Source organism: Aethalodelphis obliquidens, unplaced genomic scaffold (assembly GCF_003676395.1).
Source record: "Aethalodelphis obliquidens isolate GAN/ISIS:26980383/991018 unplaced genomic scaffold, ASM367639v1 scaffold16, whole genome shotgun sequence".
NCBI classification, from domain to species: Eukaryota; Metazoa; Chordata; class Mammalia; order Artiodactyla; family Delphinidae; genus Aethalodelphis; species Aethalodelphis obliquidens.
The window spans coordinates 18404632-18430765 of NW_020837960.1; the positions used below are offsets into that span (position 1 = coordinate 18404632).

Genomic DNA, 26134 nt, shown 5'->3' on the forward strand with positions numbered 1-26134 from the left:
TTTCTTTCACTATTTCACCCTATCACCATTTCCCTAGAGTGGGTTCCCACTCCCACTTCATTCTACCCTGTCCTCCGAGTTCCTCTGCAGAACATTCCAGAAGAGCTGGTCTTCCTTTGAAATATAGATGACCCTAATTCCTGTTTATTGCTGGCAGGAATGCAAAATGGTGCAGCCACTTTGGAAGACAGTTTGGCAGCGTCTCACAAAAATAAACATACTCTTACCATGCAATCCAGCAGTGTGGCTCCTTGGTATTTATCCAAAGGAGTTGAAAACTTAAGTCTGCACAAAAACCTGAACACGGATGTTTACAGCGGCTTTACTGATAATTGCCAAAACGTGGAAGCAACCGAGATTGAGTAGGTGAATGGTGCCTTCAGACAATGGGATATTATTCAGACAATTCAATATTATTCAGTGCTAAAAAGAAATGAGCCATCAAGACATGAAGGAACTTTAAAAAACATGTTACTAAGTGAAAGAAGCCAATCTGAGAAGCCTGCATACTGTATGATTCCACCTTTACGACATTCTGGAAAAGGCAAAACTATGGAGGCAATAAAAAGATGAGTGGTTCCTGGGGGTGGGCGGCAGGGAGGGTGACTAGGCAGAGCACAGATGACTTTTAGGACAGTGAAATTATTCTGATACTATATGATACTATATGATGGATACATTTCATTATATTTTTTACTTTTATTATTATTTTGTTGGCCGCACTGCACGGCTTGTGGGATCTTAGTTCCCCAACCAGGGATCTAACCCACACCCTCGGAAATGAAAGCACGGAGTCTTAACCGCTGGACCGCCGGGGAATCCCCTCTACATGCCATTACATGTTTGTCTAAACCCATAGGATGTACAACACCAAGAGGGAACCCTAAGTTAAATGATGGACTTGGGGCGATAATGATGTGTCATTGTAGGTTCACCAGTTGTAACAAAGGTACCACTCTGGCAGGGGAGGCTGTGCGTATATGGGAAGAGGGGAGATATGGGAAATCCCTGTACTTTCTGCTCAATCTTGCTGTGAACTTAAAATTGCTCTAAAAAAATAAAGTCTATTCAAAACATACATAGATGGGTAGTTAGATGATACAGCTGTAGATGTAGATATAGATACAGATATAGATATAGATACAGATATAGATATAGTCATAGATATAGATATAGAAATGAAATTTACTTCAGACCTTTGAGTACATGAAAACCTATTTTTAGCCCAAGGTTTCCTGGGCTAAAGAGGAGTGGGGAGGATTGAAGAAGAAGATTAAGGAAAAAGCCTTGCAAAAGCCTTGTGCTTGCTTCCAGCACAGGTAAGCAGGCGAAAAATCACAGGCTGTTTTCTGTTACTCAATGGGCCCCCCCAACAAAAAAAAAAAAAAAAAAAAAAAGACATTGGTCTGATCAGAAACATTAGATGCTACCAATGGAAGAGCATGCAGGCTGGCTAGTCTCTCATTCTGGGAAAGGAAAGGCAACGGGAGATGGGCCCTGTGCTTGGAGACCCAGCCCTCTGTATCTCGGATCCCTTTTCCTGTAGCCTTCCATTGGATTCCCAGGCCTGTTGTTCCCGGATTACCCTAGACACCAAGGGCCACCTGCATCAGAATCACCTGAAACACTTTATAAAGAGTCAGATTCTCAGGTCAAGCTCCCAGAAAACCAAGTTCAGCCATTCAGGGATAGGATCCAGGAATATTCCAGAAGTTCCCAAGGCACTCAAGTGCAGCCGGGTTTCAGAAGCAAAAAACCCTTGTTGCCGAGGGAGTCCTAGTGCCTGCTGCTGGGAAGGGAATGGGGAAGGAAGGGAGGAGGGAAACAAATGGAGGGATGTTTATCTGATGTTCCTGGATGTAGTTTAAAAGATATTCTTCCGGAGAAGCATCATTCGTTATGGAAGTCCTAGGCCAAGGGACTGCTAGTTCTGCACTGGAGGGATTTTGTGAGCCTGCCTGGGACCCACAAATGCATATTTGAGTCAGCAAGAAAATTCAGAGTTCAAAACAATGAATGCTAGACTTCCAGTAAGTGTGGACTTCCAATAAAGATGGAATCTCTATTCTCAGATTTTTGCCCTTTGAAAAGTTGGGACTTCTGCTGCAAGATGTTGTGGCCCTGACTTGTGACCCAGTTCTGATCATTAGATTTCTCCTTTGTTTTGAGACTAAGTCATCATCTCCACCCCTTTTCTTCTGTCCCCATGTTTTCCCTGTGGTCCCCTTCCAAGTTCTTCTCAGCTTTCCCCTCTTCCTTCAGAGGAGCTACTTGCCAGATGCTGGCCTCTTCTTTCAGATGAATGACCTTATTCTTGTTTCACAACAACTCTGGGAGTTTGGTGTTGTAATGTTACAGATGAAGAAAGGGGGGCTCCAACAGATTCAGTGACTTGCTAAAGGACACACTGGTAAGAGGCTCTACTCCCACCTTGCCCCCTAGTTTTGACACCTAGGACCCTGTCCAGGCCTCCTACTCAGAACACCAGTCCTTGAGACCCGGGCCCTACCTTGCTTTCCTAAGTTGTCACCTCAGATTTGAATGCCCTGCTCTTGAACCCAAGCCTGGAGGTGGGTGCAGAGCTGCCTCTCCGATGTCCTCGCTGCTCACTGACTGCCTCTGGCTCTCACACCAGTATCCCAGACCCCTCTCGCTAAGTGTGGGTTTCATCTGATGAGGCCGGATCCCCAGATCCCTGCTGCATTAGGGAAAACCCAGTTCTTCTCCTGTGTTTCTCCTTTACTCTCACACAACTTCCGCATGCACACTTCTGACACCAGATGTGTGGGGTTATTCTCCCATCAAGCAATTCTCTGACACCAGCTGGGTGTCCTGTACTTTAATTCAATTCTGACACTGTCTACCCGGAGAGAGCACCAGTTCCCACAGGTTAAGGGCTCAGTCCCATGAGACTGCCCCCCACTTCAGATGCCAACTGAAAGTAGTAGGTCTCCAGGTCACCCCCACTTCTGTCCAATTTGGCTACAAATCAGAGGTTCCCACCACCCCCTCCTCTAATTCAATTGATTTGCTAGAATGGCTCACAGAACTCAGGGGAACACTTATGTTTACCAGTTTATTAAAGGATCTGACAAAGGATACAGATGAAGAGCCAGATGAAGAGATACATAGGATGAGATCTGGGAGGGCCCACAGTGCAGAAGCTTCTGTCCCTGTGGAGTTGGGGTCCATCACCCTCCTGGTGTGAATGTTCTCACCAGCCTGGAAGCGCACTGAACTCCCTACCCTGGGGATTTTGTGGAGGCTTTCTCACATAGGCATGAGCAATTATGAACTCCACTTCCAGCCCCTCTCCCCTCATGGCGGGTGTGTGGAGGGGGGCAGTGCATCTGCAAGCTTCTAATCACAGCTTGGTCTTTCTGGTGACCAGCCCTCATTAGAACAAGAGATGTTCCTAGTGCTCTTATCACTTAGGAAATTAAAAGGGTCTTCAGAGTTCTGTGTCAGACACCAGGGCAGAGGCCAGGGTATATGTTTCTTACTATTTACACCTGCCCAGCTTTCTATTGCCAGACTAGACTGCTGAGGATGAGCCAGAAAAATACATGCTGCTTACTATTAGAAAAAGCTTTGGACTCAGCTCTGACCCTTTTCCCTGGACTCACCTTGCTTCCTATAATTGGCCTTCCAAGAGTGAGGAATCAATGCAAAAGAAGTTGCCTTGTCCAATTATTAAGCACAATTCTTCTCGTTTAATGCTTCCCTAAAAGTTCCATGTCCTGCTGGAATGGCAGCCCCCTTTCTGTTTCCTAGATCAGTGGTATCCAAACTGTGGCCTGTGGAGCTCTGCTCCGTGAAAACTTGTCAAGTGGTACACGGACACACATCATTATAAGGGTATTCATTTCCAGATCCTCAACATTTTTTTTTTTTTTTTTGCGGTACGCGGGCGTCTCACAGCTGCGGCCTCTCCCGTTGCGGAGCACAGTCTCCGGACGCGCAGGCCCAGCGGCCATGGCTCACGGGCCCAGCCGCTCCGCGGCACGCGGGATCCTCCCGGACCAGGGCACAAACCCGCGCCCCCTGCAGCGGCAGGCGTACTCTCAACCACTGTGCCACCAGGGAAGCCCCCCAGATCCTCAACTTTTATAGATACTTTTTCCTAAAACCAATTTGCCTGAGGATCTACCTGCATTTATGTCAGATGTTCTCCCATCTCATAAACTTTCCCCATTCCATGTCTTACTGTGGTGCTTTGCATGGGGTAAAAACAACAACAAAAAGGTACTACAAAATATTGATTTGGGGACTTCCCCGGTGGCGCAGTGGTTAAGAATCCGCCTGCCAGGGGCTTCCCTGGTGGCGCAGTGGTTGAGAGTCCGCCTCCCGATGCAGGGGACACGGGTTCGTGCCCAGGTCTGGGAAGATCCCACATGCCGCAGAGTGGCTGGGCCTGTGAGCCATGGCCGCTGGGCCTGCGCGTCCGGAGCCTGTGCTCTGCAACGGGAGAGGCCACAACAATGACAGGCCTGCATACCGCAAAAAAAAAAAAAAAAAAAAAAAAAAAAGAATCCGCCTGCCAATGCAGGGGGCACAGGTTCGATCCCTGGTCTGGCAAGATCCCACATGCTGCTGAGCAACTAAGCTTGTGCTCCACAACTACTGAGCCTGCGCTCTAAAGCCTGAGCGCCACAACTACTGAGGCCCGCATGCCTAGAACCCGTGCTCTGCAACAGGAGAAACCACTGCAATGAGAAGACCGTGCACTGCAAAGAAGAGCAGACCCCGCTTGCTACAGCTAGAGAAAGCCCGTGCGCAGCAAGGAAGACACAATGCCTCCAAAAATAAGTTTAAAAAATAAAAATTAAAAAAATATTGATTTGGTGGAAACTTTTGTATCGAGATATAATTGATGTCTTAGTTTCAGGTGTACTACATCATGATTCAATACTTGAATATATTGTGAAATGATCACCACAAGTCTAGTTATCATCCATCACCACACATAGCTACAATTTTTTTCCCCTTGGGATGAGAATACTGCATCATTACATCCCCAGGACTCATCTATTTTATAACTGAAAGTTTGTACCTTTTTGACTACCTTCACCCATTTCACTCACCCTCCATCCCCTTAGGGGATTTCCCCTATCCCCCTTAGGGGGAAACTCTAATGGTTTCTAAGGCAAGTTAACTCACAGATCTTTCTGGCCTTCTTTATAAGTATTCCTGATAAGGGAGAAGAAACAAGGATATTTTGGCTCCTCTTAAGAGGTTTTGAATTCTATAAAGCAGAAATGGGGGTGCATATATCTTTTCTAATTAATGTTTTTGTTTTCTTCAGCAAAATACCGAGGGGTGAAATTGCTGGATCATATGGTAGTTTTGTTTTTTATTTTCTGAGGAAACTTCATACTGTTTTCCATAGTGGCTGCACCAATTTACATTCCCACCAAAAGCGCCACCAGGGAAGCCCCAACCTCTCCATATCTTTGTCAACATTTGTTATTATCTGTATTCTATTAGCCATCCTAATAGTTGGAAAGTGGTATCTCATTGTGGTTTTTTTTTTTATTTTTTATTTGCTGTATGCGGGCCTCTCACTGTTGTGGCCTCTCCTGTTGTGGAGCACAGGCTCCAGACGCGCAGGCTCAGCGGCCATGGCTCACGGGCCCAGCCGCTCTGCGGCATGTGGGATCCTCCTGGACCAGGGCACGAACCCGTGTCCCCTACATCGGCAGGTGGACTCTCAACCACTGTGCCACCAGGGAAGCCCCTCATTGTGGTTTTGATTTGCATTTCCTTGATGACTAATGATGTTGATCATCTTTTTATGTGCTTATTGGTCATGTATATATATTCTTTGCGGGAATGTCTATTCAGATTCTTTGCCAATTTAAAAATTGGTTTATTTGTCTTTTTACTATTGAATTGTAAGAGTTACTTATATATTCTAGATATAAGTCCCTTGTCAGATATATGATTTGCAAAAATTTTCTCTTGACAATGTGATTTTTGACATGTAACTCAGAAAGAATTCAAAGAGTTGAGTAGCACTGATATAACAAGACTCGTTCCACTCACATATATTGGGTTGGCCAAAAAGTTCCTTTGGTTTTTAAGTAAAAATAAAAGACATATTCTTCATTTTCACCAAGAACTTTATTGAACAACATATTCACCCTTTTGTTCCACTACCTTCTGCCATTTTTCAGGCAACTTCACAATCCCATCTTCCCAAAACTTTTTATCTGTTTGAGCAAAGAACTGTTCCAGGTGCTTTTACAGTCTTCCAGGGAATTGAAATTTTTTCCATTAAGAGAATTTTGTAAAGACCGAAATAAATGGAAATCCCAAGGTGCAATGTCTGGTGAATATGGTGGATGAATCACAACTTCCCAGCCAAGCTCTAACAGTTTTTGCCTTGTCATCAAAGAAACGTGCGGTCTTGTGGTATCCTGATGGAAGATTATGCGTTTTCTGTTGACTTATTCGGGATGCTTTTTGTTGAGTGCTTCTTTCAGGTGGTCTAATTGGAAGCAGTACTTGTTGGAATTAATTATTTGGTTTTCCAGAAGGAGCTCATAATAGAGGACTCCCTTCCAATCCCACGATATACACAACATCACCTTCTTTGGATGAAGACTGGCCTTTGGTGGGGTTGGTGGTGGTTCTTTTCACTTGCCCCACGATCTCTTCCGTTCCACATTATTGTACAGTATCTACTTTGCATCACCTGTCACAATTTGTTCTAAAAACGGAACGTTTTCATTACGTCTAAGTAGAGATTTGCTGGCGGAAATAAGGTCAAGGAGGTTTTTTTCGCTTAACTTATGTGGAACCCAAACATCAAAGTGATGAACTTAACCAAGCTGGTGCAAATGATTTTCAACACTTGATTTGGGTATTTTGAGTATGTCGTCTATCTCCTGCATGGTATATTGTTGATTGTTCTCAATTAATGTCTCGGTTTGATTGCCATCAACTTCAACTGGTCTACCTGACTGTGGAGCATCGTCCAGCGAGAAATCTCCAGCATGAAACTTGGCAAACCACTTTTGACATGTTTGATCAGTCACAGCACCTTCTCCATACACTGCACAAATCTTTTTTACCTTTCTTGAAATAATAAAGCATAAATGGCTGAAAATGTTGCTTTCTTTCTTCCATCTTCAATATTAAAATGGCTACACAAAAATTCACCAATTTTGATGTCTTTTTTTAAATGCACGCTGATATGACAGCTGTCACATACAATCTAACAAAATTGTTTTGACTGAAGTTAAAGACAACAAACCATCTTATGGAAAAAACAAACGAATATTTTGGCCAACCCAATATTTATATAAATGAGATTTCTTAGCCCTTATATTTACAAGATAAGATATAGGAACAGAATTCATCCTGAATCCTCTTAATTCTATCAGTAAATCATTATTTATCCTTGGATACAGGGGAATGTAAAAACGTAGCCTTGTTCATCTTGAATAATAATTTTCATTAAACATTTCTAGTTAAAATTTACTTTTTATGTTTAATAATTTTTATATACATTTCTAATGGACTTATGTTGTTTTGACCTATTGTGTACTAACAATTGTAAGGATCAGTTAATGTAGAAGAAACTTTTAAAAATCAGAGATTTATGGCCTTAGTATATTAAGTAAATCGTAGAATTTAAATATATATACATATTTTTTTGTTTGTTTCAGATAGTATTACAGGGAAATCAATAAAAGATCATCAAGCGTGAACTATTTACAACCAATGTTAATATTTACAAGATGCTAGAACTCAGACTTTTTGGAATATTTAAATTTATATACTGAAATTCTTCAAAATTCTTTAAGGTGGAATATGAACAAAGGAGTTTGAGAATCATTTTTCTAGCAGTAGTCTATTTCTTTCCTTCTTTAATCTCCATTAGAATGCCCTTTCCTGAGGGTGGGGAATTGGGGCTAAGCGGTCTTAGATTTCCTGAGAGTTAGCAAGAGTTCCCAACCTGGGTCTCTGATACTTGTATACCTTGCGAAATTGCACGTAAAATTGCACGTAAAATATAAGTGTACATATACATACACTCCCCCACTCCAGTTGATCTGTAATATTCAACTGATTTTTCATAAGGTCTGTGACCTAAAACGTTTAAGAACTACTGTAACTACTACCTTCCTCTCACCTGCCTATTAGTACACCTCATGTATCTCATGCTAGGCCTTTCTCTTGGGTACCAATTAATCACTTGTTGCCTTTACCATACCGCTATCATCGTCTGCCTGCTGGATATCATCTGCAGTTTTGTGTCTTCTCCCAAGGATCACCCGATCCCAGGAATTAGGGCAAGTTCCAGATACCAGTCTTTCCATTATGCTCTAGTGGAACAGAGTTAAACAAATCCTGAATGGCCTTTCTATTCATTTATTTAACGAATACTTAACAACATGCCTCCTGATATGCCAGGTACTATTCTAAAGGCTAGGAATACAACGATGAACAGGCAGACAGGTCTCTCCTCTCCCAGTGCTTCTCTTCTGGAAGAGGAAGACTAAGAACTAAATAAGAAACACACAAGATTATTTTGGGCAGAAGTAAGTACTGTGAAGAAAACAAACCCGGGTGATATGACAACGAGTGTTATGAAGAAGTAGGGTTCGGTTGGAAGGTCAGGACTCTTTAAGGAGCTAACATCGGAGCTGAAGCCTGAGTGGTGAGAAGAAAGTAGCCGAGAGGTGAACATAGTTGGTGCAAAGGCCACCAGGAGGAAGGAGGTTGGTGTTTCTGGGGAATTTCCAAGCCAGAGCTTGGAAAGTACTGAGCAGAAGAGGTGAGGTTGGAGAGGCGTTTCATCCCGAGTGCAACAGTAAGCCAACGATGTGTTTTAAGCAGAGGAGGAACTGAGCTGGTTTATATTTTAAAACAAAATCCTTCTGGCTACTTTGATAAAAATGGATTGTATGGGTTCAAGAGAAGAAATAGAGAAAGCAGTTAGGCTACCATGGTAGTAGAGGCCAGAGATTATGGTGACTTGGACTGGGGTGGAGATGGTATAAATGGGAAAATTCAAGATATACTTTGGAGGTGGAGCTGATAGGACTTCTAAATGGTCTGGATAGAATTGTGAAGGAAAAGAGAAGAGTCAAGGATGACTCCTAGGAAGTTAGTTTTGAACAAGTGGGTGAATGATGCAGTAGATTTAAAGATACTATTTGGGAATGTTTGGAACACCTACTAAACAGTTAAGTGACAGAGTGGAGTAGCTTTAGATACATGAGCCTGGAGTTAGAAATGTGGTCAGGGTAGGGATTATTATGGGAGTCAGGAGCTTACGGATGGTATTTAAAACCACTGTGGCAGGCTGAATAATGTCCCCCTGAATATGTCCATGTCCTAATTCCTGGAATCTTAAAGAACCTACTGTGTATGAAAGCACTTAAAATCTGTCACTTGTAAGCCTCACAACAACCCAAGGTAGGTGTTATTATCCTCCACTTGGCAGATGGGGAACTGGAGGCTCAGAGAAGTGGAAAGCCCTGTTTTGCACTGTGCTTTGAGACAGGTCCAGCTTACCTACCGCCTCGGCTGCCCAAAAACCTGCCTTATAAAATGCATTTCTACGCGGCCTGTCCCATTCTTTGTCTAGCTCTGGCATATTATTTTTCTCACCTTCAGAGCCCTTGCCAGCCCAATTACACCACAGAGACCATGACCACTCCTCAGCTAGCTTGTTAACTGTGGAAGGGCTTAGTGGGATTATCACATAACCAACTACTCCGCATGCCAGGCCCTTTGCCAGGCACCTAACATGCATTCACAAATCACAGATTACTCTATCCATCGTCTCTGGAGCAATCTAGAAAGGAAGGATTACTGGGGAATGGGAAGAAGTCAGGAGCAGGGGCGCCTGAGTTCAAGTCTGGGGGTGCTATAGCCCTGACTTGAAGCTAAAGTAATCCTGGTCTAGTAACTTAACCATCTAAGAAAACGAGGAGGTTAACACTACAGATCATCTCTAACCTCTATCAAGGATGCTTGCATGACAGCTTTTCTTCTTTTCCCACTCCTGGAGCTCCACTATTATGTGCAGTGGCAGGGCCGTAGCGACTGTCTGCTCCGCGATGGCTGCCCTTCAGTTCCCTGCCTTAGAGGCCAGACCCAGCCGTGACTCGGCCAATCGCCCGGGAGGCCGCGGAGCCCCTCAGGCCAGGAGCGTTGATAAGTGGGCGATAGGTCATTTCAGGACAAGGAAGCGAAGGCTCTGAAAAACTACAACTCCCAGAAGCCCGTGGGGGTGCCAATCGGAGGCCTGTGGCTGGTGCGTCTTGGGAGCTGTAAGCCACGCTTCATTGCAAGGCCGCGCCCGACAGGTAACTGGGGCGCATGCCCAATCACGTCCCCACTAGCTCAGCTTTTTTCCTTCCTGCGGGATACTTCTCTTTCCGGCCTCGCCCAGGCGCGCTTTTCCCCGCCCCACCTCCGCCCCCTTTTCAGGGATTTCGGAGTGGGCGGGGCCACTGGCAAGCGCGTTCCCAGGAATGTGTACGCGCGCGTTCACGGGAGATTAAAGAGGGAGGGGACTAAATACTGGGTGTGGAAGGTGGCGAGGAGGCCGCGGATCACGGAAGGCGCATGCGTTCTAGAGGCGGTGCCGCGCGGCTTCGGGAATGGCGGAGGGGCGGGGTGGAAATGGGCTCGTGGCCTGACGCATGCGCATTGGGCCGCCAGCGCCCCGCCTCCTTCTTCAGTTTCCCCTCCTCCTCCCCCACCCTTCCGGAAGTGCAGCCGCCCTGGCGCCCACCAGCGGCCACCCCCTGCGGCAGGCTCCGCCCCCGCCGGCCCCGCCCCCACGGCTCTCCGCCCCCTCCTCGGGTGGTGGTGCCGGGTTGCAGCGCCGGTTGTGGAGGTTTCGGTGCCCGAAGCCGGGAGCGCGGAGTCGTTCCCGGGAGCGCCGGCCAGGCTATGATCGCGGGTCCCCGGCGGCCCGCTTCGGCCAACCAGAGTCCCTGTCTCAGCTTGTGCCCGTGCCCGAGCGGTCTCCTCAGCTCGACCCCGCGGCGCTGTTGGCGGCGGCGCCCGCAGTGCGCCCCCTCCTCCGATGGCGGCAGAGATCCAGCCCAAGCCGCTGACCCGCAAGCCGATCCTGCTGCAGCGGGTCGAGGGGTCTCAGGAGGTGGTGAATATGGCCGTGATCGTGCCCAAGGAGGAGGGCGTCATCAGTGTCTCGGAGGACAGGTACGAACCGCTGCCCCTCGGCCGCGAGGAGGGGCGGGACGCGCCGGCGGTCCCAGAGCCCGCTTCAGGGGCTGTGCCTCCACGTCGGCGCGAGTGTAGAGCGCTCTCTCAAGTTGTTATTATAATGCGCATCCTGGTGCTGCCGGTGTCCAGCTGCGCGTGGCCGCCGCTGCGTGGCTCCGGAAAGCGGAGCCCGGACAGCGGCGTTCTGTCTGGCCTTGCCCGGGTGGCGCCTGCCGGGGCCAGGGTGGCCCTTGGACTAACGGTGCACCGGCCGCTGGACCTTGGTCCAGCTCCTAGGACAGGAAGGGGAGAGGGTGGAGCTGCCCGGCCCTGCAGGTGTGTGCGTGGGGAGGATGCTCCAAGCCGCTTGTGTGACATAACTAAGAGGTTTTGAGAACTCTGGTATAGTTCTTAAGGCTCCAGATCCAGGAAAGCAAATGCCACTCCCTTCTCCCAGACATTCCCACCGAATCCAGATCTCCCAGACATCTTACACTGAATTCAATGAATATTGCAAGTTGTGAAGAGTATTAGGGCTTCTGCCCAGGAGAGGTGACTTCTCTGCTTTGCCCTCCTTGTCTCTTCAAGCTCAAGGGGAAGCTCCTAGAACTTTCAAGGGACCACTGCTGCAAATAGCTCTTGAGTTCCTTCCCTTTGCTTGCTTCCTTTCTTTTTGCCTAATTTTGCTTAATTTGCCGAAGTAGAACTAGTTGTTCTGCCTTTAGCATTCTCCCTTGTTTTTCAGACAGTGCGTTTTTTGCTTTAACTTAATGACCTTTAATGCAGAAATTATGCAGATGAAGCTAGTTTCCAGAGGAATGAAGCTTGAATATAGTAGTTATGGTTTTGATCTGGAATTGTTGCTTTTATAATATCAACTAGTATTCTAAAAAATGTCACATTATAGAGGTATATGTCAAGGAGCTTTTAACCTTAAAATAGGAGTTACGTTTTCTAAATGTAAGTTCAAATTATGCTGAGGTAGAAAATATTTTTTTCTTGGTGACTTGTAAAATTTCCAGGCAAAGGTAAAGCAACAAAGTGTTCATACTGTCTTTATAGACATTTCAGTGCTTTGCATACAGTGTGGCTTCAAAAAAAATGCCTGATAGGTTTATTCGTATCATAGATTCTTCAGTATAACTAGGATGACTATATTAATGACATTTTTGTCTACATCATACTCCATACAAATGGCCAAATGGTGCCTGATTCACTTCCTGTGCAGATTCAAGGGAAAACATTGTAAACATACACCAATGGCAAGCAGTCTGCCAAGAACAGAAGAAATTCATGGCTGCAGTGGAATACATGGATGTAGAAACCATTTGAAATTCACGAAGAAGGCTTATGAGTGTTTAACTTTTCCATGGAGGCAAAATTCTACAAAAGAGATTGCTTCTGGACTTAGAAATTCTTTGTCACAGAATCGTGTTTTAAAAAGAATATATTGATAGACATCACTTTCTCTGTAACTACTGGAGATGAAACTGCTCAACCGAACTGCGGTAGGAAATTCATAAGTAAGTTTGTTGAATCAAGTAAGAGAGGCAGAAAGGTAGCTAAACCTAAGCTCCTTTAATAATTAGTTTTGAAACTTTTTGCTTTGGTTGATGCTTTGGGAGTAGAGGTTAGTTTTCATAGGTTTTTTTTTTTTTTTTTTTTCCTAAGTGTTCAAAGGGATCTTAGAGGTTATTTGCTGTAACAGCTTCATTTTACAGATGAGAAAATTAGGCCAGAGAATTTACCTGCCCAAATTCATGTAACTATTGGCGGAGCCTGGCCTGGCTCCTGTCTTCTGATTTCCATTTCACTGTGTTTATCCTGAAGGAAACAGCTTTAGTCGGGGTGCATTTCAGAGTATTTGGAGAAGCTGAAGTCACGTATATGACAGAGAGTGAAGATAAGTTTCATTTGATTATGGGACAACATAAATGCAATAATGTTTAGCTATTTATTAAGCTTAATTTTCACTTTCCCAGTTTACAGTGTAAGTAATAGAAGATATTTTATTATGCAGTTGCTGTTAAATAAGTAAGGCTAGGATTTATTCTTTACATATCTTTTTATTATTACTCAAGTTGACCAGTCTATGTTTCTGTAGGTCATATAGTCACATGTGACAAGAACTTTGTTATTTAGAGCTCAGTTTCGATTATGGTTTCCATTAAAAGAGAACTGGTCTGTATTCTTGCTTTTCAAAATCCAGTGTCACTGTCAGTTGACATAATTATCATTATCAAGATATGAAGAGAGAATATTGATTTTCATCAAAACCTACCAAGCCATTTCCATCAACCACTTCAGTTAGAAACTAGTAGTTTTCATTCCTGAACTGTAAGGTTAAGCCACAAAATATTGTCCCATTCCTGAATGGCAGCGTCCCGTAAGTTCTTTTGAAACCTTGGTTTTCCTTTTTGACCTCTGATTCCCAATAGCCTTTGAAAACGCTTAACATTTTCCATCTATAACAGTGTTATAGGTACTTGTTATCCATTTATCTTCTTCTCCATGAATTCCCTAAGATGCTATGTGCGTCTCACTCATTGTAATATCTGTAAGGCCTAGTATGGTGGCTGGCACACAGTAGGCCCTCAAGAAACATTTGTTGTGTTGGTGACTGGGCTTTTTCTTGTTCCTGAAAGCACAGCATCTTAACTGTTGTAGACATTTCATTGATATTTGTTTGAATGAACTTAATGACAACCTGTGAAAGTTCTGTTGGACAAATGTACGGAAAAGGATTGGACTGGATGGCCTTAAAAGTGCCTTAAAAATTTGAAAGTCAATGCATTGCTTCATTCATTCTATCAACAAACATTTGAGTCCCTCCTGTGTTCTAAGCACATGTGTACACTTCATTGGTGAAAATGACAAGGTCCTTTCAAGATACTCACAATTTATTTGGGGGGGGGCAGATTTTAGAAGAAAATAAAACCACAAACTCTAAGATTTAATATTGAAAAGAGAATTTTTAGATGGGGAAGAGTAGCTGGATTCCACAGCCATTGTTGTTCCCAAAATTTTACTTACCTTTGGAGGATTCTTTCACTTGGACTACCATTTTCACCCTATGGCTGCCATTAGTCGTGGGCTGGTGATATTCTAATCTTCAGGCCCCAAGAGTGGTAAAAACCCTTACCCTCAGTTCAGCTGAGCACAGTTAAGACAGCCTGGACCTTTACTGGATACCAAGGGAGAAAGTATAAGGAAATAGAAGAAATATAAAAACGGGAGTTCCCTGGTGGTCTAGTGGTTAGTGGTTAGGACTCAGCACTTTCACTGCCATGGCCTGGGTTCAGTCCCTGGTTGGGGAACTCCTGTAAGCCTCACCTCACAGCCAAAAAAAAGAAAAGGAAGAAGAAATATAAAAAGTCTGACTTACAAGTATAGATTTGTGGTGCTATCATAAAATGGAATTTGTTCTCAGAACTCACTGTCCTTATCTGAGTCTGTCTTTGCTTTGGTTGTAGCTGGATTCTGTCTCCAAAGGATATGCCCAACTTTGGTACATTGGGTTCCTCATTTCCCAGCTTCTGTCTGGACTGTCTCTTCTGAGTGACTGCCATTTTTTTTTTTTTTTTGTGGTACACGGGCCTCTCTCAACGGGCCTCTCCCGTTGCGGAGCACAGGCTCCGGACGCGCAGGCTCAGCAGCCATGGCTCACGGGCCCAGCTGCTCCGCGGCATGTGGGATCTTCCCAGACCGGGGCACAAACCCGTGTCCCCTGCATCGGCAGGCGGACTCTCAACCACTGCACCACCAGGGAAGCCCGTGACTGCCATTTTAACATTCCTTGCTTAGGAGTTTCCTCACAGACATCTTGGGTCTATTTTGGTCAATACCGATCTCTAGCCTGCAGCTTACCAGGGTAGCTGGTAAGCCACCTGCAGCTCCCTTGTCCAGTGGCAGCCTCTTCAAGTGTTGAAAACCAGAAGAGACTGCTCCAGGTGGGAGCCAGCCCTGTCCAGACGTTTTAACTTTGTAAATTATTTATATGCATATCTTAACACAAGTCAGCAATCTTAGAATTCATACAGAGTTTCTCTAGGTAATTACTATTAGACAGTTATAGAAAATTGTTCCTTCACCAGGAGTAAAAAGGGGTCAGATTTTTATCTCATATAAGGAGATGTGTTGAAGACGGGTACAAACACCATCCACTGGGGTCATTGAAGCATCTCCTCTGCTTGCAGTGGTTAGAGAAGAGACCAAGGAGCTCTCCTCCAGGTGGGTCTTGCGGGATGAGTAGAAGTTCATGTGAGAAAGCTAGGGTGTTGGAAGGGGCATTCTAGCTAGAGGGGGAAGAGAAAACTCCTGGGGCACTGAGAAGCACTAGAACGAACTGGTTAAGAATGCACTCAGGAGCCATGCAGCTTGAATTCAGAACTCAGCTCTGAGTGTCACACTTGGAGGAATCTGGAAAATTGGTGTCTCCACAGGAGTAATTGTGATAGCGAACATTCCCAAAACCTCTGAGTGCAAGAATTTGGAATTCTCTTGGGAGATAAAAAGAGGTGAGGGTGTGGTGGCAGGGTGTTGTGGAGGAGACCATGGGGAGGGGTCTGCAGGGGAAAGGGTAATGGGGAGGGACTGCGGAGTTTGCTTTTTCATTTTTGGCCACGACTCGCAGCTCACTGTTTCTTAGCTCTCTGACCAGGGATCGAACCCGTGCCTCCTGCAGTGGAAGCATGGAGTCTTAACCACTGGACCGCCAGGAAAGTCCCGGGGAGGGACTGTGGAGAACTGCCACCTTATATTCTGACTTCATTCGGGACCAATTTAGGCAACATTGTTATCTGTGTTCTCTGTAGGCCCTAAGGGCACATAGGACCATGCAGTGGGTAATAGGAGGTCTCATTTTTGTCTCAATATATGGTCTGACCTCCAGTGCCTAGCACAGAGGAGGCAGCCCATATATATGTTCATTGAATGGATTAAGCAATGACTGATCTATCAGCTGTTTGGAATGGAATGGGCCTGAGGAGGTTGTGAGTTTCTTAGAGCAAAGGTTTAAGTTGAACCTGAGAGAAGCTTAGCTCCTTACTTTGGGCCAGGGTAGTGTTTACAACAAGGGATAGGGGTGGGAAGCGGTTGGAATGAGAGAGTGGTTTGGGTTTTTAAAAATCTTTAAGGCCTTTTTCCCCCAACTCTGATTTTTTTTGGGGGGGAATATTTATTTATTCATTTTGGCTGCACCGGGTCTTAGTTGTGGCACGTGGGATCTTCGTTGCGGCAGGTTTTAGCTGTGGCATGTGGGATCTTTTTCAGTTGCGGCAAGTGGGCTTCTTAGTTGTGGCATGCAGGTGGGATCTAGTTCCCCAACCAGGGATTGAACCTGGGTCCCCTCCTGCATTGGGAGCATGGAGTCTTACCCACTGGACCACCAGGGAGGTCCCTTTTCCCAACTCTGAACCACTGTAAGAGTCACTACTTGACTATTTCTTCTTCTTCTTTTTTTTATTGGAGTAATAATTTTTATTGGAGTATGGTTGATTTACAATGTTCTGTTAGTTTCTGCTGTACAGCAAAGTGAATCAGTTATACATATACATATAGCCACTCTTTTTTAGATTCTTTTCCCATATAGGTCATTACAGAGTATTGAGTAGAGTTCTCTGTGCTATACAGTAAGTTCTCATTAGTTATCTCTTTTAATATATATAGTAATGTGTATCAATCCCAGTCTCCCAATTTATCCCTCCCCTTCCCCTTGGTAACCATGTTTGTTTTCTATGTCTGTGATTCTGTTTCTGTTTTGTAAGTAGGTTCATTTATGACTATTTCTTGAAAAGATATGTTAAAATATCATTTATAAATCCTCATACTATTGGCTCATACCATTGATTCTTTTCACTGTGAAATTGCACTATATCGGTTCTCTGGTTGAAACCATTAGTTTTCACTAAATACTTAGACCTTGGATCAGTTCAGTTGAGCTCATGGAGTTTTATGTACCATGCATTTTATAACACTTGCATCAAAACATTTTTTAAATGCAAATCAAAGTTTTTCCCAACGTGCAAGCATAATTCTGAAAGTTGAGGACTTCCTAGAGTGATGGCGTGAGGTCTCTGAAGTTGACAAAGTTAGAAGCCATCTGAACTATTTTTTGAGTGTGTCAAGTCTCTATTTAATGGCATAAAATTAATAAACTTTCAACTATGCACTAGAGATTCATCACTTGGAAGTAGTAATTGCTGGTTTCAAGGTTCCAAAATGGGAATTTGCCCCATATGATTTTGAAAATTAGACCTTTACCCTGAATTCAGAGCATGAGGCAGGCTTCATGTCAGCAAATCTGTCTGGAAACAGGCTGCCTCTGGGTCTCTAAAGGTCAGAATACAAATTGACTTTTTAAGAAAAAAATCACTATGGGAAAGCTGTTTAAGGAGGTTCGCTAGAGGGGCTTAGCTTCTAGTGACCCCAAAGCTCCTGAGGGTTCTGAATTTCCTACTTGATTTACATCGTTAAACCAGACTATCCAGGAGCTCAAAGATCTTAATCAGGATACATTCATCTGGATATTGCAAGATAATGGAAAATGTTTGACGCTCCTAAAGTGAGTGACTCTCAGATTTTGAAATCCTGAGCAGCTATCTTGTATCTCAAGTGTTGCTAAACTTACTTTGAAAAAGAAAAATAGGTAAAAAATCATAGGACTGTAGTAGCCATAAGAGACTTCAGAGAGTTGATCTTTTTCCAGGCAAACAAAATCAAAACTTTAAAAATGGAAATACTATTTTTTCCTTGCACAGCATCTTTTGCTGGCTCTGTTTTCAGTTTGAATTTGCCTTTGAGAGGGAGAGATTTTATGTTTGTTGCCGAGAGCCGTCTGGATGTCCTTACAAAGTAACAGCTTTGGGGAAATTAAAACAGCACCGTTTAGAAATCAATAAGTAAATGGTGCTTTAAGACAAAATAAGTAGTGATCTCTTGATATCTGTAACACTAAACTAAGTTATATTCAGTGTATACGTACCATCAAGCCAAGCTGTTTTTCTCAATTACAGTATCAGAATGGAAGGAATTCAAAAGCAGGCCGCACTCGTTTATTTTTATGTGAGTAGGTCTCCCAAGGAGAGTGCCACAATTAACCTAGAAATTCCCTAATGCAGAAAAAATAACTTCCCTGGTGCAACTTCAGTAAGCAGTCTCATTAACTTTTTTTTTTATTTAAAGGGCCGGGGTCCTCCCCATCCAAATGCTTCATTTAGTCATTAGTCTGAAAAATTGAGTCAGAGATGTAAGTAACAAGACCGAAAGAGAAAAAACGTCATCCTGCTTGTCTCTTGGCAGGCAGTGCTGCTTTGTGCTCTCATGTGCCTTTCATTTAAGGAATCTTGGAAAAGAACTGGACTGGGAGTCTGTTCTCCGCCCAACCCTGCATTGACCTTGGGCATTGGGCATTTCATTGCTGTAAACCTCAGTTTCTCCATCTGGCAGAGGAGAGCCTAGGATTTCCTAGCTGTGACTCTGACACTGCGATGTACCCACATAAGGACTAGATAAGTGTAAAGTCTCTGCAGACCCATCATCCTACACCTGGAGCTGAAGAAAGTGTGCAGAGGGGGCAAAAAAGTGGCATGTGCTCTGTGAGGTGATGTAAAATGATGCCTTTGGATAGCGGCGGTTCTTTATTCCTGGATGAAATATTAAAGAGCCGTTTGTCTTGTATTGGTGCCTAACACCTAGTTGAACTGGGTTCACTACATTCTTATTTCCAGATAAATCCTTTAGTTTCAAACACTAAGCAGTTTAGCTCTGGGTGGTTTTCTGGGCCTTAAGTCAGGGCCTGGATTGTCTAGAGTAACGCTTTTGAAACTGTTTTGACCATAAATCATAGTAAGAACTATATTTAGCATTTGCTACCCAAGACTCATGTACACTGACACAAAACACACATATGTAACTGAAACGGAAGTTTTATTAAATGGTGTCCTTTTAAGGTGACACGCATACTGATATTTTCTGTTTTGTTGTAGCCTTCATAAAATCCTAGCTGTGACTCAGGCAAATGATTTCATGACCTGTAATGGGTTGAAAACCACAGTTTTGAAATACAGTGCCTTAGAAAAGCTGTTGAAGTTTTGTATCCTCTTTTTCTCTCTATGTAGTTTTGGTTTTCTAGGAGATGGAAATACAGTTCAACTCAGGGACCTGTACCCACCAGCCTACCCCACTCCTGGCCTGTCTTGCTTTTCTGAATTTCCATGGATTAGAGAATTGGCCTAGTCTCATTGGAAGCCTTGGTGTCAGAAGATAACTATTCTAAGCCCTTTCAGCCAGAGAGAGTTCAGAAGAAACCAGGAGTGCAGCAAAAACAGCTGTTTACGTGGCTGCATTTTGACTTCCTGTGATGTGTTCATTTATTACTGAGTTAGGACTCAGAAATGATACATCTCATCTAAGTTATGAATGTCAGGTGCTAACCTCTCTATATGACTGTGCTTTTCTTTTTAGCTGGGTGGATTTACCTATAATGTGGAGCTATTTGGGGATTTTATGTATTTTTTATGTTATTAAATTTTTAATCTCAGTTTCTAAGGATCAATTTATATTTTAAGTAATCATAATCCCTCTGGAGTGTGTTTACATTTTACATAAAGGTAATATAACCATAATAAAGAAGAATTGCTCATAAATCTCTTAGCACAATGACTGTTTGTATTTTATGTATTACCTTCTAGCAGTTTTTTTAATGCAACTTTCAGAAATATGACTGTAATCATACACTTTAATGTTCTTGCTCCCACTTAAAATTGTGCCACCAGCTACCTAGTCTTTAATTATCATTTTAAGTGGCTGTATATTTTTCTTTTCCTTCAGTATTCACCCATATTTATTTAAAGCTTGTACTATATGAATTTGGCCCTGGAACTCCCATCGTGAATAAGATATCCTGCTCTCAAGGTACTGGTAATCTATTGGGTACAGCATCATCATTTATCTGTCACCTACTGTTGGCTATTTATTTTCACTTTTGTAAATGTTATGATGAACAACATGGTTGTGCATATAGGTTGTTGTTTTTTTTTTTCCAGATTTTGGATTATTTCTTTAGGAAAAATTGTAAGAAGATTGCCATGTTGCTTTCCAAAAGTCTTGTGCCACTTTATAATATTTACAGCGACATATGAAGTATTAGTTTTGCCACATCTGAACAGCCATGGATATTATCATATACAATTTTTTCTGGGGGAGTGGGATAAATTGGGAGATGGGGATTGACATATACCACACTACTATATATAAAATAGATAACTAATAAGAACCTACTGTATAGCACAGAGAACTCTACTTAATACTCTGTAATGACCTATATGGGAAAAGAATCTAAAAAAGAGTGGCTAGGGCTTCCCTGGTGGCACAGTGGTTGAGAGTCCGCCTGCCGAGGCAGGGGACACGGGTTTGTGCCCCGGTCCGGGAAGATCCCACATGCCGCGGAGCGGCTGGGCCCATGAGCCATGGCCGCTGAGCCTGCGCGTCCGGAGCCTGTGCTCCTCAACGGGAGAGGCCACAACAGTGAGAGGCCCGCGTACCGCAAAAAAAAAAAAAAAAAAAAGAGTGGCTATATGTATATGTATAACTTTGCTGTACAGCAGAAACTAACACAACACTGTAAATCAACTATACTCCAGTAAAAATTAATAAAAAATAATTTTTTCTTGATAAATTGTAGTACTTCATTGATGTTAATTTGTATGTTTTGGCTGACTTGTGAATATTTTTCTGTTTGCTTGTTTACTTGTTATTTTCTCCTTTTGTGAATTGTCTGTTCCTGTCCTCTGTTTCTCCATTGAAGTCTCCTTGTTCTTCTGAACAATATTTTGTAAATATATATTCTATAAATATAGTAAGGATATTAACCGTGTGTCTCTTATGTATCCAGATATGTCTTATACTCCATTGTTTGCCTTTTTACTCTTTATATAGAAAATGTTTACTATTTAGTTTAACCATCTATCCTTTTTTATAATTTAAATTTCTTCCATCATTCCTAATTTTTGAACGTAATTCTTTACCCAGAGATTCATTGAATATTCATTTTTCTTTCATCCTAGTTATATAATTTGGTAAAAAAATAACTTTTTGATTTATTTTGAAATGTATTTCATTGGATGGTGTAAATTGAGGAATGTAATGATTTTTCTAAAAGTTGCTGTTATTCAGCATCATTTATTTATTTATTTATTTTTTGCGGTACGTGGGCCTCTCACTGTTGCGGCCTCTCCCGTTGCGGAGCACAGGCTCTGGTCGCGCAGGCTCAGCGGCCATGGCTCACGGGTCTACCCGCTCCGCGGCATGTGGGATCTTCCCGGACCAGGGCACGAACCCGTGTCCCTTGCATCGGCAGGCGGACTCTCAACCACTGCGCCACCAGGGAAGCCCCAGCATCATTTATTGAATGGTCCTTATGCTTTCTTTTATATTTATTTGTGAAGCTACCTTATACTCTCATAAACAAGGCCTACTATGGGCTGTGTTGTATTTTGAGGATCTCTGCTTTTAATACCTGCCCTATACTTAAAAAATTTTTTTTTTCTTTTCTTTAAAATTGAAATACAGTTGATGTACAATATTATGTTAGTTTCAGGTGTACTACGTAGTGAATTGACATTTGCATATATTATGAAATTATCACCATGCTAAGTCTAGCAACCATCTGTCCCCATACAAAGTTATTACAGTATTATTGACCATATTTCTTATGTTGTGTGTTACGTCCCCATGGTTTATTTATTTTATAACTGGAGGTTTGTGTCAATCTCCTTTACCTATTCTACCTCCCCACTCCCTTACACTTTTAATTATTGTAGCTAATGTGTTGTTCTTGATTGTTTGCCATTATGTATCTATGATAATAGCTGGACTCTCTCTAGCGGGGTCAGCGAATTAATGGGAAAGGAATCATTTGGCTCTAAATGATTGGCTCTTTCCCAAACTTCAGGGTTTCAGAGTCTCAGTTTCTTTATCTATAAATTGGGAATAATGATTCCTCCCAGGATTGTTTGGAGGTTTACATGAGATGATATTCCTGTAACACGTGGCATTGTACTTGGAGCATAGATGGTGCTCAGTACAAGTTAGTTTTATTGTTTGTTTATGGTACCACCATGCCTGTTGCTGTGGTTCCATTAAGACTTGACTATTTTAAGAATCACCTTGGATACACAAAAGTGGGGCTATTGAAGTTTTGTCGGCTTGTTTCATATAGTTCTAAGTCCCTTTATCTCCTCTAGATGTGCCAAGGTGGGGTTACTCTGTCATCTTTTTACTGCCGCTTCCCAAACTTGTTCTGTGAAAGCCAGGGGTCAGGGGAGGTATGTGACTGGTGGGTTCTGTGTTCTCTTTTGCAGCCTTTTCTCTCGCTCCATTTGCCATCTTGTCCTGAAATGATGAGTTCATTGTCCCTGCTGGTCTCCTGGAGGGCCAGGGCTGTGTATCCTGTGTCTTCCATGGGGAATACCTTGAGGTAGGGATGAAATTTTAATTACCCCAGTTTAGCTGCCCTCCACTGGAAGACTGGGCATTATAAACCAGCAGCTAGTGGGCAGAGGTCCACCCGCAAACAGATTTTGTCTGTACACAATGTTTTTAGAAGTTTGAATTAGTAGCCAAGTTTTTAAAATCTGGATTTCACATAAAAGTCTGGCTTGTTGGCTTCTCTTGACAAATGGGAAGATGTAGCTGGGCCAGGCCGCAAGTTCCCCTGCTGTTGGTCCCTTGATCTGCCCACTTCGCCTACGGTCATCTGAGTGAGGCCATGAGAGGCCACGCCCATGCTGCCCCTGCTGCCTGCTGGTGGGAAAACAGGGCACAGTAAGTAGCCAGAGAGCTTTCCTGTTTTCCTCTGAATCTGAAAGGTATTTTCCCTTTTATGGAGTCAGTGGTTAGAGTTTTCTTGGTATTTGGAAGAAGAAGGAGGAGAAGTTGAAAGATAACCAGAATGCCTATATTTTTAAAAAATTAGGTAGAGGTGGAGGGAGGAAATTAATACACCTTTCATAAGAGATCCTGATGTTGTACACACAGTAAATAAATGTATATATAAAGGTGGGTGTTGGTAAATTAGGCGTGGCATCTAGCCTGCCCCTCTCTGGACGCCTTGTAACAGTGATTGAGGCCAGGGATCCAAGTCCCAGAAGCCTGGGTTTGACTCTTGGCTCTGCCATCTCCAAGCTGTGTGATCTTAATCATTTCTTCAAAACCTTCCCAGCTGTAAAATGGGAGTTCAGACAGTACCTGCCTCATAGTGTTATTATGAGGGTTAAACGAATAAAGTGCTGGGTCCCAGCCAGTCCTCCAGGAATATTAGGGTTTTTGCTGCCCTTCCTCCAAACTAGTTTTCTAATTATTTAATAACTCTCTTTTCTCTCTAACTCTTCTTTGTCTCTTCTTTGTCTTTGAATCAGTTTCTCTTTCCCTTTCTCCCTTAGTTTTCTCCCTAGTGCTTCTGGAAAGAGTGCTCAAGCATCATTACACTAGTTCTGTGACATTTGGAAAGTCACTAACCCTCTTTGATCCTCATCTGAAATTGATTTTTCATAGTTTGAAATGACATAATATATGTGAAAATACTTAATATATCAAACGTCCTATAAAAATGTTAAGGATTGTTATCATTTAGCTGGTCATAAATATAAAACATGACTATATACTTTGAATTTAGAGAGTTTTGTCTTCTTTATCCTCATTTTAAAAGCAGATGAATATAATATTTAAATACATTTAAATTCTAATTTTAGAAAAACTTAAAATTAACATTATTACCTTTTATTGTGTAGAGCTGGATTAATATTTTTCTGGAGTCAGTTATCCGCAATAGAAAAAAAAGCTTCCCATGTTGTTAGAGTCTCAGTAATCTGCTTTAGTATTGATATTGGCACTTATGGGACTTGGAAAATCCTAGCTGTCTGATGTTTTATAGGAAGATTTTGTTTGGGGAGAAAGGGTGTTGGGACTAGCTAGGTTATTTCATTATATTCTGATTTTTGAAATATTTTTGAATTCTTATTTGAGTGGCTTAATAAGTTCTCTTTACATTTCAAAGTTTAGATCTTTAAACAATTTGAAAGAATGAATAATTTTTCTCCAGAAGGTCAAATTAAATTAGAGAGGTTAGTGATGCTTAATCTGATGTGTGGGTTATCTGTAGGTACGTATATATCTGTGGGCTCTCATAGTTCTCAGGTGTGGTTCTCCTACCCCTTCCGTTTTATTTTTTGTTTGTTTTCTTTTAAAAAAATATTCTACCTTACTCTTTTTTTTAATTTAAGACAATTTTTTTTAAGCGGTTTTAGATTTACAACAAAACTGAGAGGGAGGTACGTAGATTTCCCACACATATCCCTGCTCTTACACATGCGTAGTCTCCCCACCGTCAGCATCACTCACCAGAACTGTACATCTTTAATCAAGCATGAGCCCACACTGACCCATCATTGTCACCCAAAGTCTACATTTTACTTAGGACTCACTCTTGGTGGTGTACAATCTACGAGTTTGGACATATGTATGATGACATATCCATGTATAATATCATACAGAGTATTTTCACTGCCCTTAAAAATCCTCTGTGCTCTGCCTATTCATCTCACCCTACCCCATCCCAGCCACTGATCTTTTTTATTTTCTCCATAGTTCTGCTTTTTTCCAGAATGTCTGTCATGTAGTTGGTATCATACGGTATGTAGGCTTTTCAGATTGGCTTCTTTCACTTAGTAACATACATTTAAGGTTCCTTCATGTCTCTTCATGGCTTGATGGCTCATTTCTTTCTTTTTTTTTTAAAATAAATTTATTTATTTTATTTATTTATTTTTGGCTGCGTTGGGTCTTCGTTGCTGCCTGCGAGCTTTCTCTAGTTGCGGCAAGTCGGGGGGCTACTATTCTTTGTGGTGCGTGGGATTCTCATGGTGGTGGCTTCTCTTGTTGCGGAGCACGGGCTCTAGGCATGCAGGCTTCAGTAGTTGTGGCTCATGGGCTCTAGAGCTCAGGCTCAGTAGTTGTGGCACACAGGCTTGGTTGCTCCGCGGCATGTGGGATCTTCCCAGACCAGGGCTCGAACCCACGTCTCCTGCCTTGGCAAGCGGATTCTTAACCACTGCGCTACCAGGGAAGTCCACGGCTCATTTCTTTTTAGCATTAAATAATATTCCATTTGTCTGAATGTACCAATTTGTTTACCCATTCACCTACTGAATTGTTTGTTTCCGAGTTTTGGCAATTATCAATAAAGCTGCTGTAAACATCCATGTTTAGGTTTTTGTGTGGACCTAAGTTTTCAGCTCCTTTGGGTAAATACCAAGGATCACCACTGCTGGACTGTATGGCAGGAGTTTTGTAAGAAAGTGCCAAACTGTTTTCCAAAGTGGCTGCACTGTTTTGCATTCCCACCAGCAATGTATGAGAGTTCCTGTTGCTCTGCATCCTCACCAGCATTTGGTGTTGTTAGAGTTCTGGATTTGGGTATTTTTAATAGGTACGTAGTGGTATTTTATTGTTAGTTTCATTTTCATTTCTTTGATGTCAAAGAGTAGAGTATTCTGGTAGGGTATCTTCATAAGCTTATTTGCCATCTGTAGATTTTCTTTTTGGTGAGGTGTCTGTTAAGGTGTTTGGCCCATTTTTATTTTACTTAAAGTCCTTTATCAAATATGCCTTTTGCAAATATTTTCTCCCAGTCTGTGGCTTCTCGTCTTTTTTTTTTTTTTTAATTTTTTATTGGGATATAGTTGATTTACAATTTTGTGCTAATGTCAGGTGTATAGCCTAGTGAATCTGTTATACATATATCCACTCTTTTAGATTCTTTTCCCATATAGGCCATTACAGAGTGTTGAGTAGAGTTCCCTTATTAGTTATCTATTTTATATATAGCAGTGTGTATATGTCAGTCCCAATCTTCGTGGCTTCTCTTCTAATCCTCTCAATATTG

The 26134-nt window shown here is 42.6% G+C and overlaps 1 protein-coding gene and 1 long non-coding RNA gene across 10 annotated transcripts in view; one reads left to right on the top strand and one right to left on the bottom strand.

Moving 5' to 3' along the window:
* LOC113625648 (uncharacterized) overlaps nucleotides 1-10311 on the bottom strand; it is a 42066-nt gene extending 31755 nt beyond the window's left edge. For 2 of the 8 annotated variants that reach the window (XR_003434774.1, XR_003434773.1), the window contains exon 1: nucleotides 9976-10308. This is a non-coding gene — a long non-coding RNA (uncharacterized LOC113625648). Of the gene's footprint in view, nucleotides 1-9975 lie in introns of all 8 variants that reach the window. The other 6 variants (XR_003434775.1, XR_003434776.1, XR_003434779.1 and 3 more) reach the window with 4 other exon arrangements.
* A 498-nt stretch (nucleotides 10312-10809) lies between these two features.
* The window catches only part of WDFY2 (WD repeat and FYVE domain containing 2), a 183287-nt gene continuing 167962 nt past the window's right edge, over nucleotides 10810-26134 (top strand). For both annotated transcript variants that reach the window (XM_027116392.1, XM_027116393.1), the window contains exon 1: nucleotides 10810-11190. In XM_027116392.1, coding sequence (XP_026972193.1) covers nucleotides 11054-11190 — 137 coding nt within the window. In that variant the 5' untranslated portion in view covers nucleotides 10810-11053. The remainder of the gene's footprint in view (nucleotides 11191-26134) is intronic.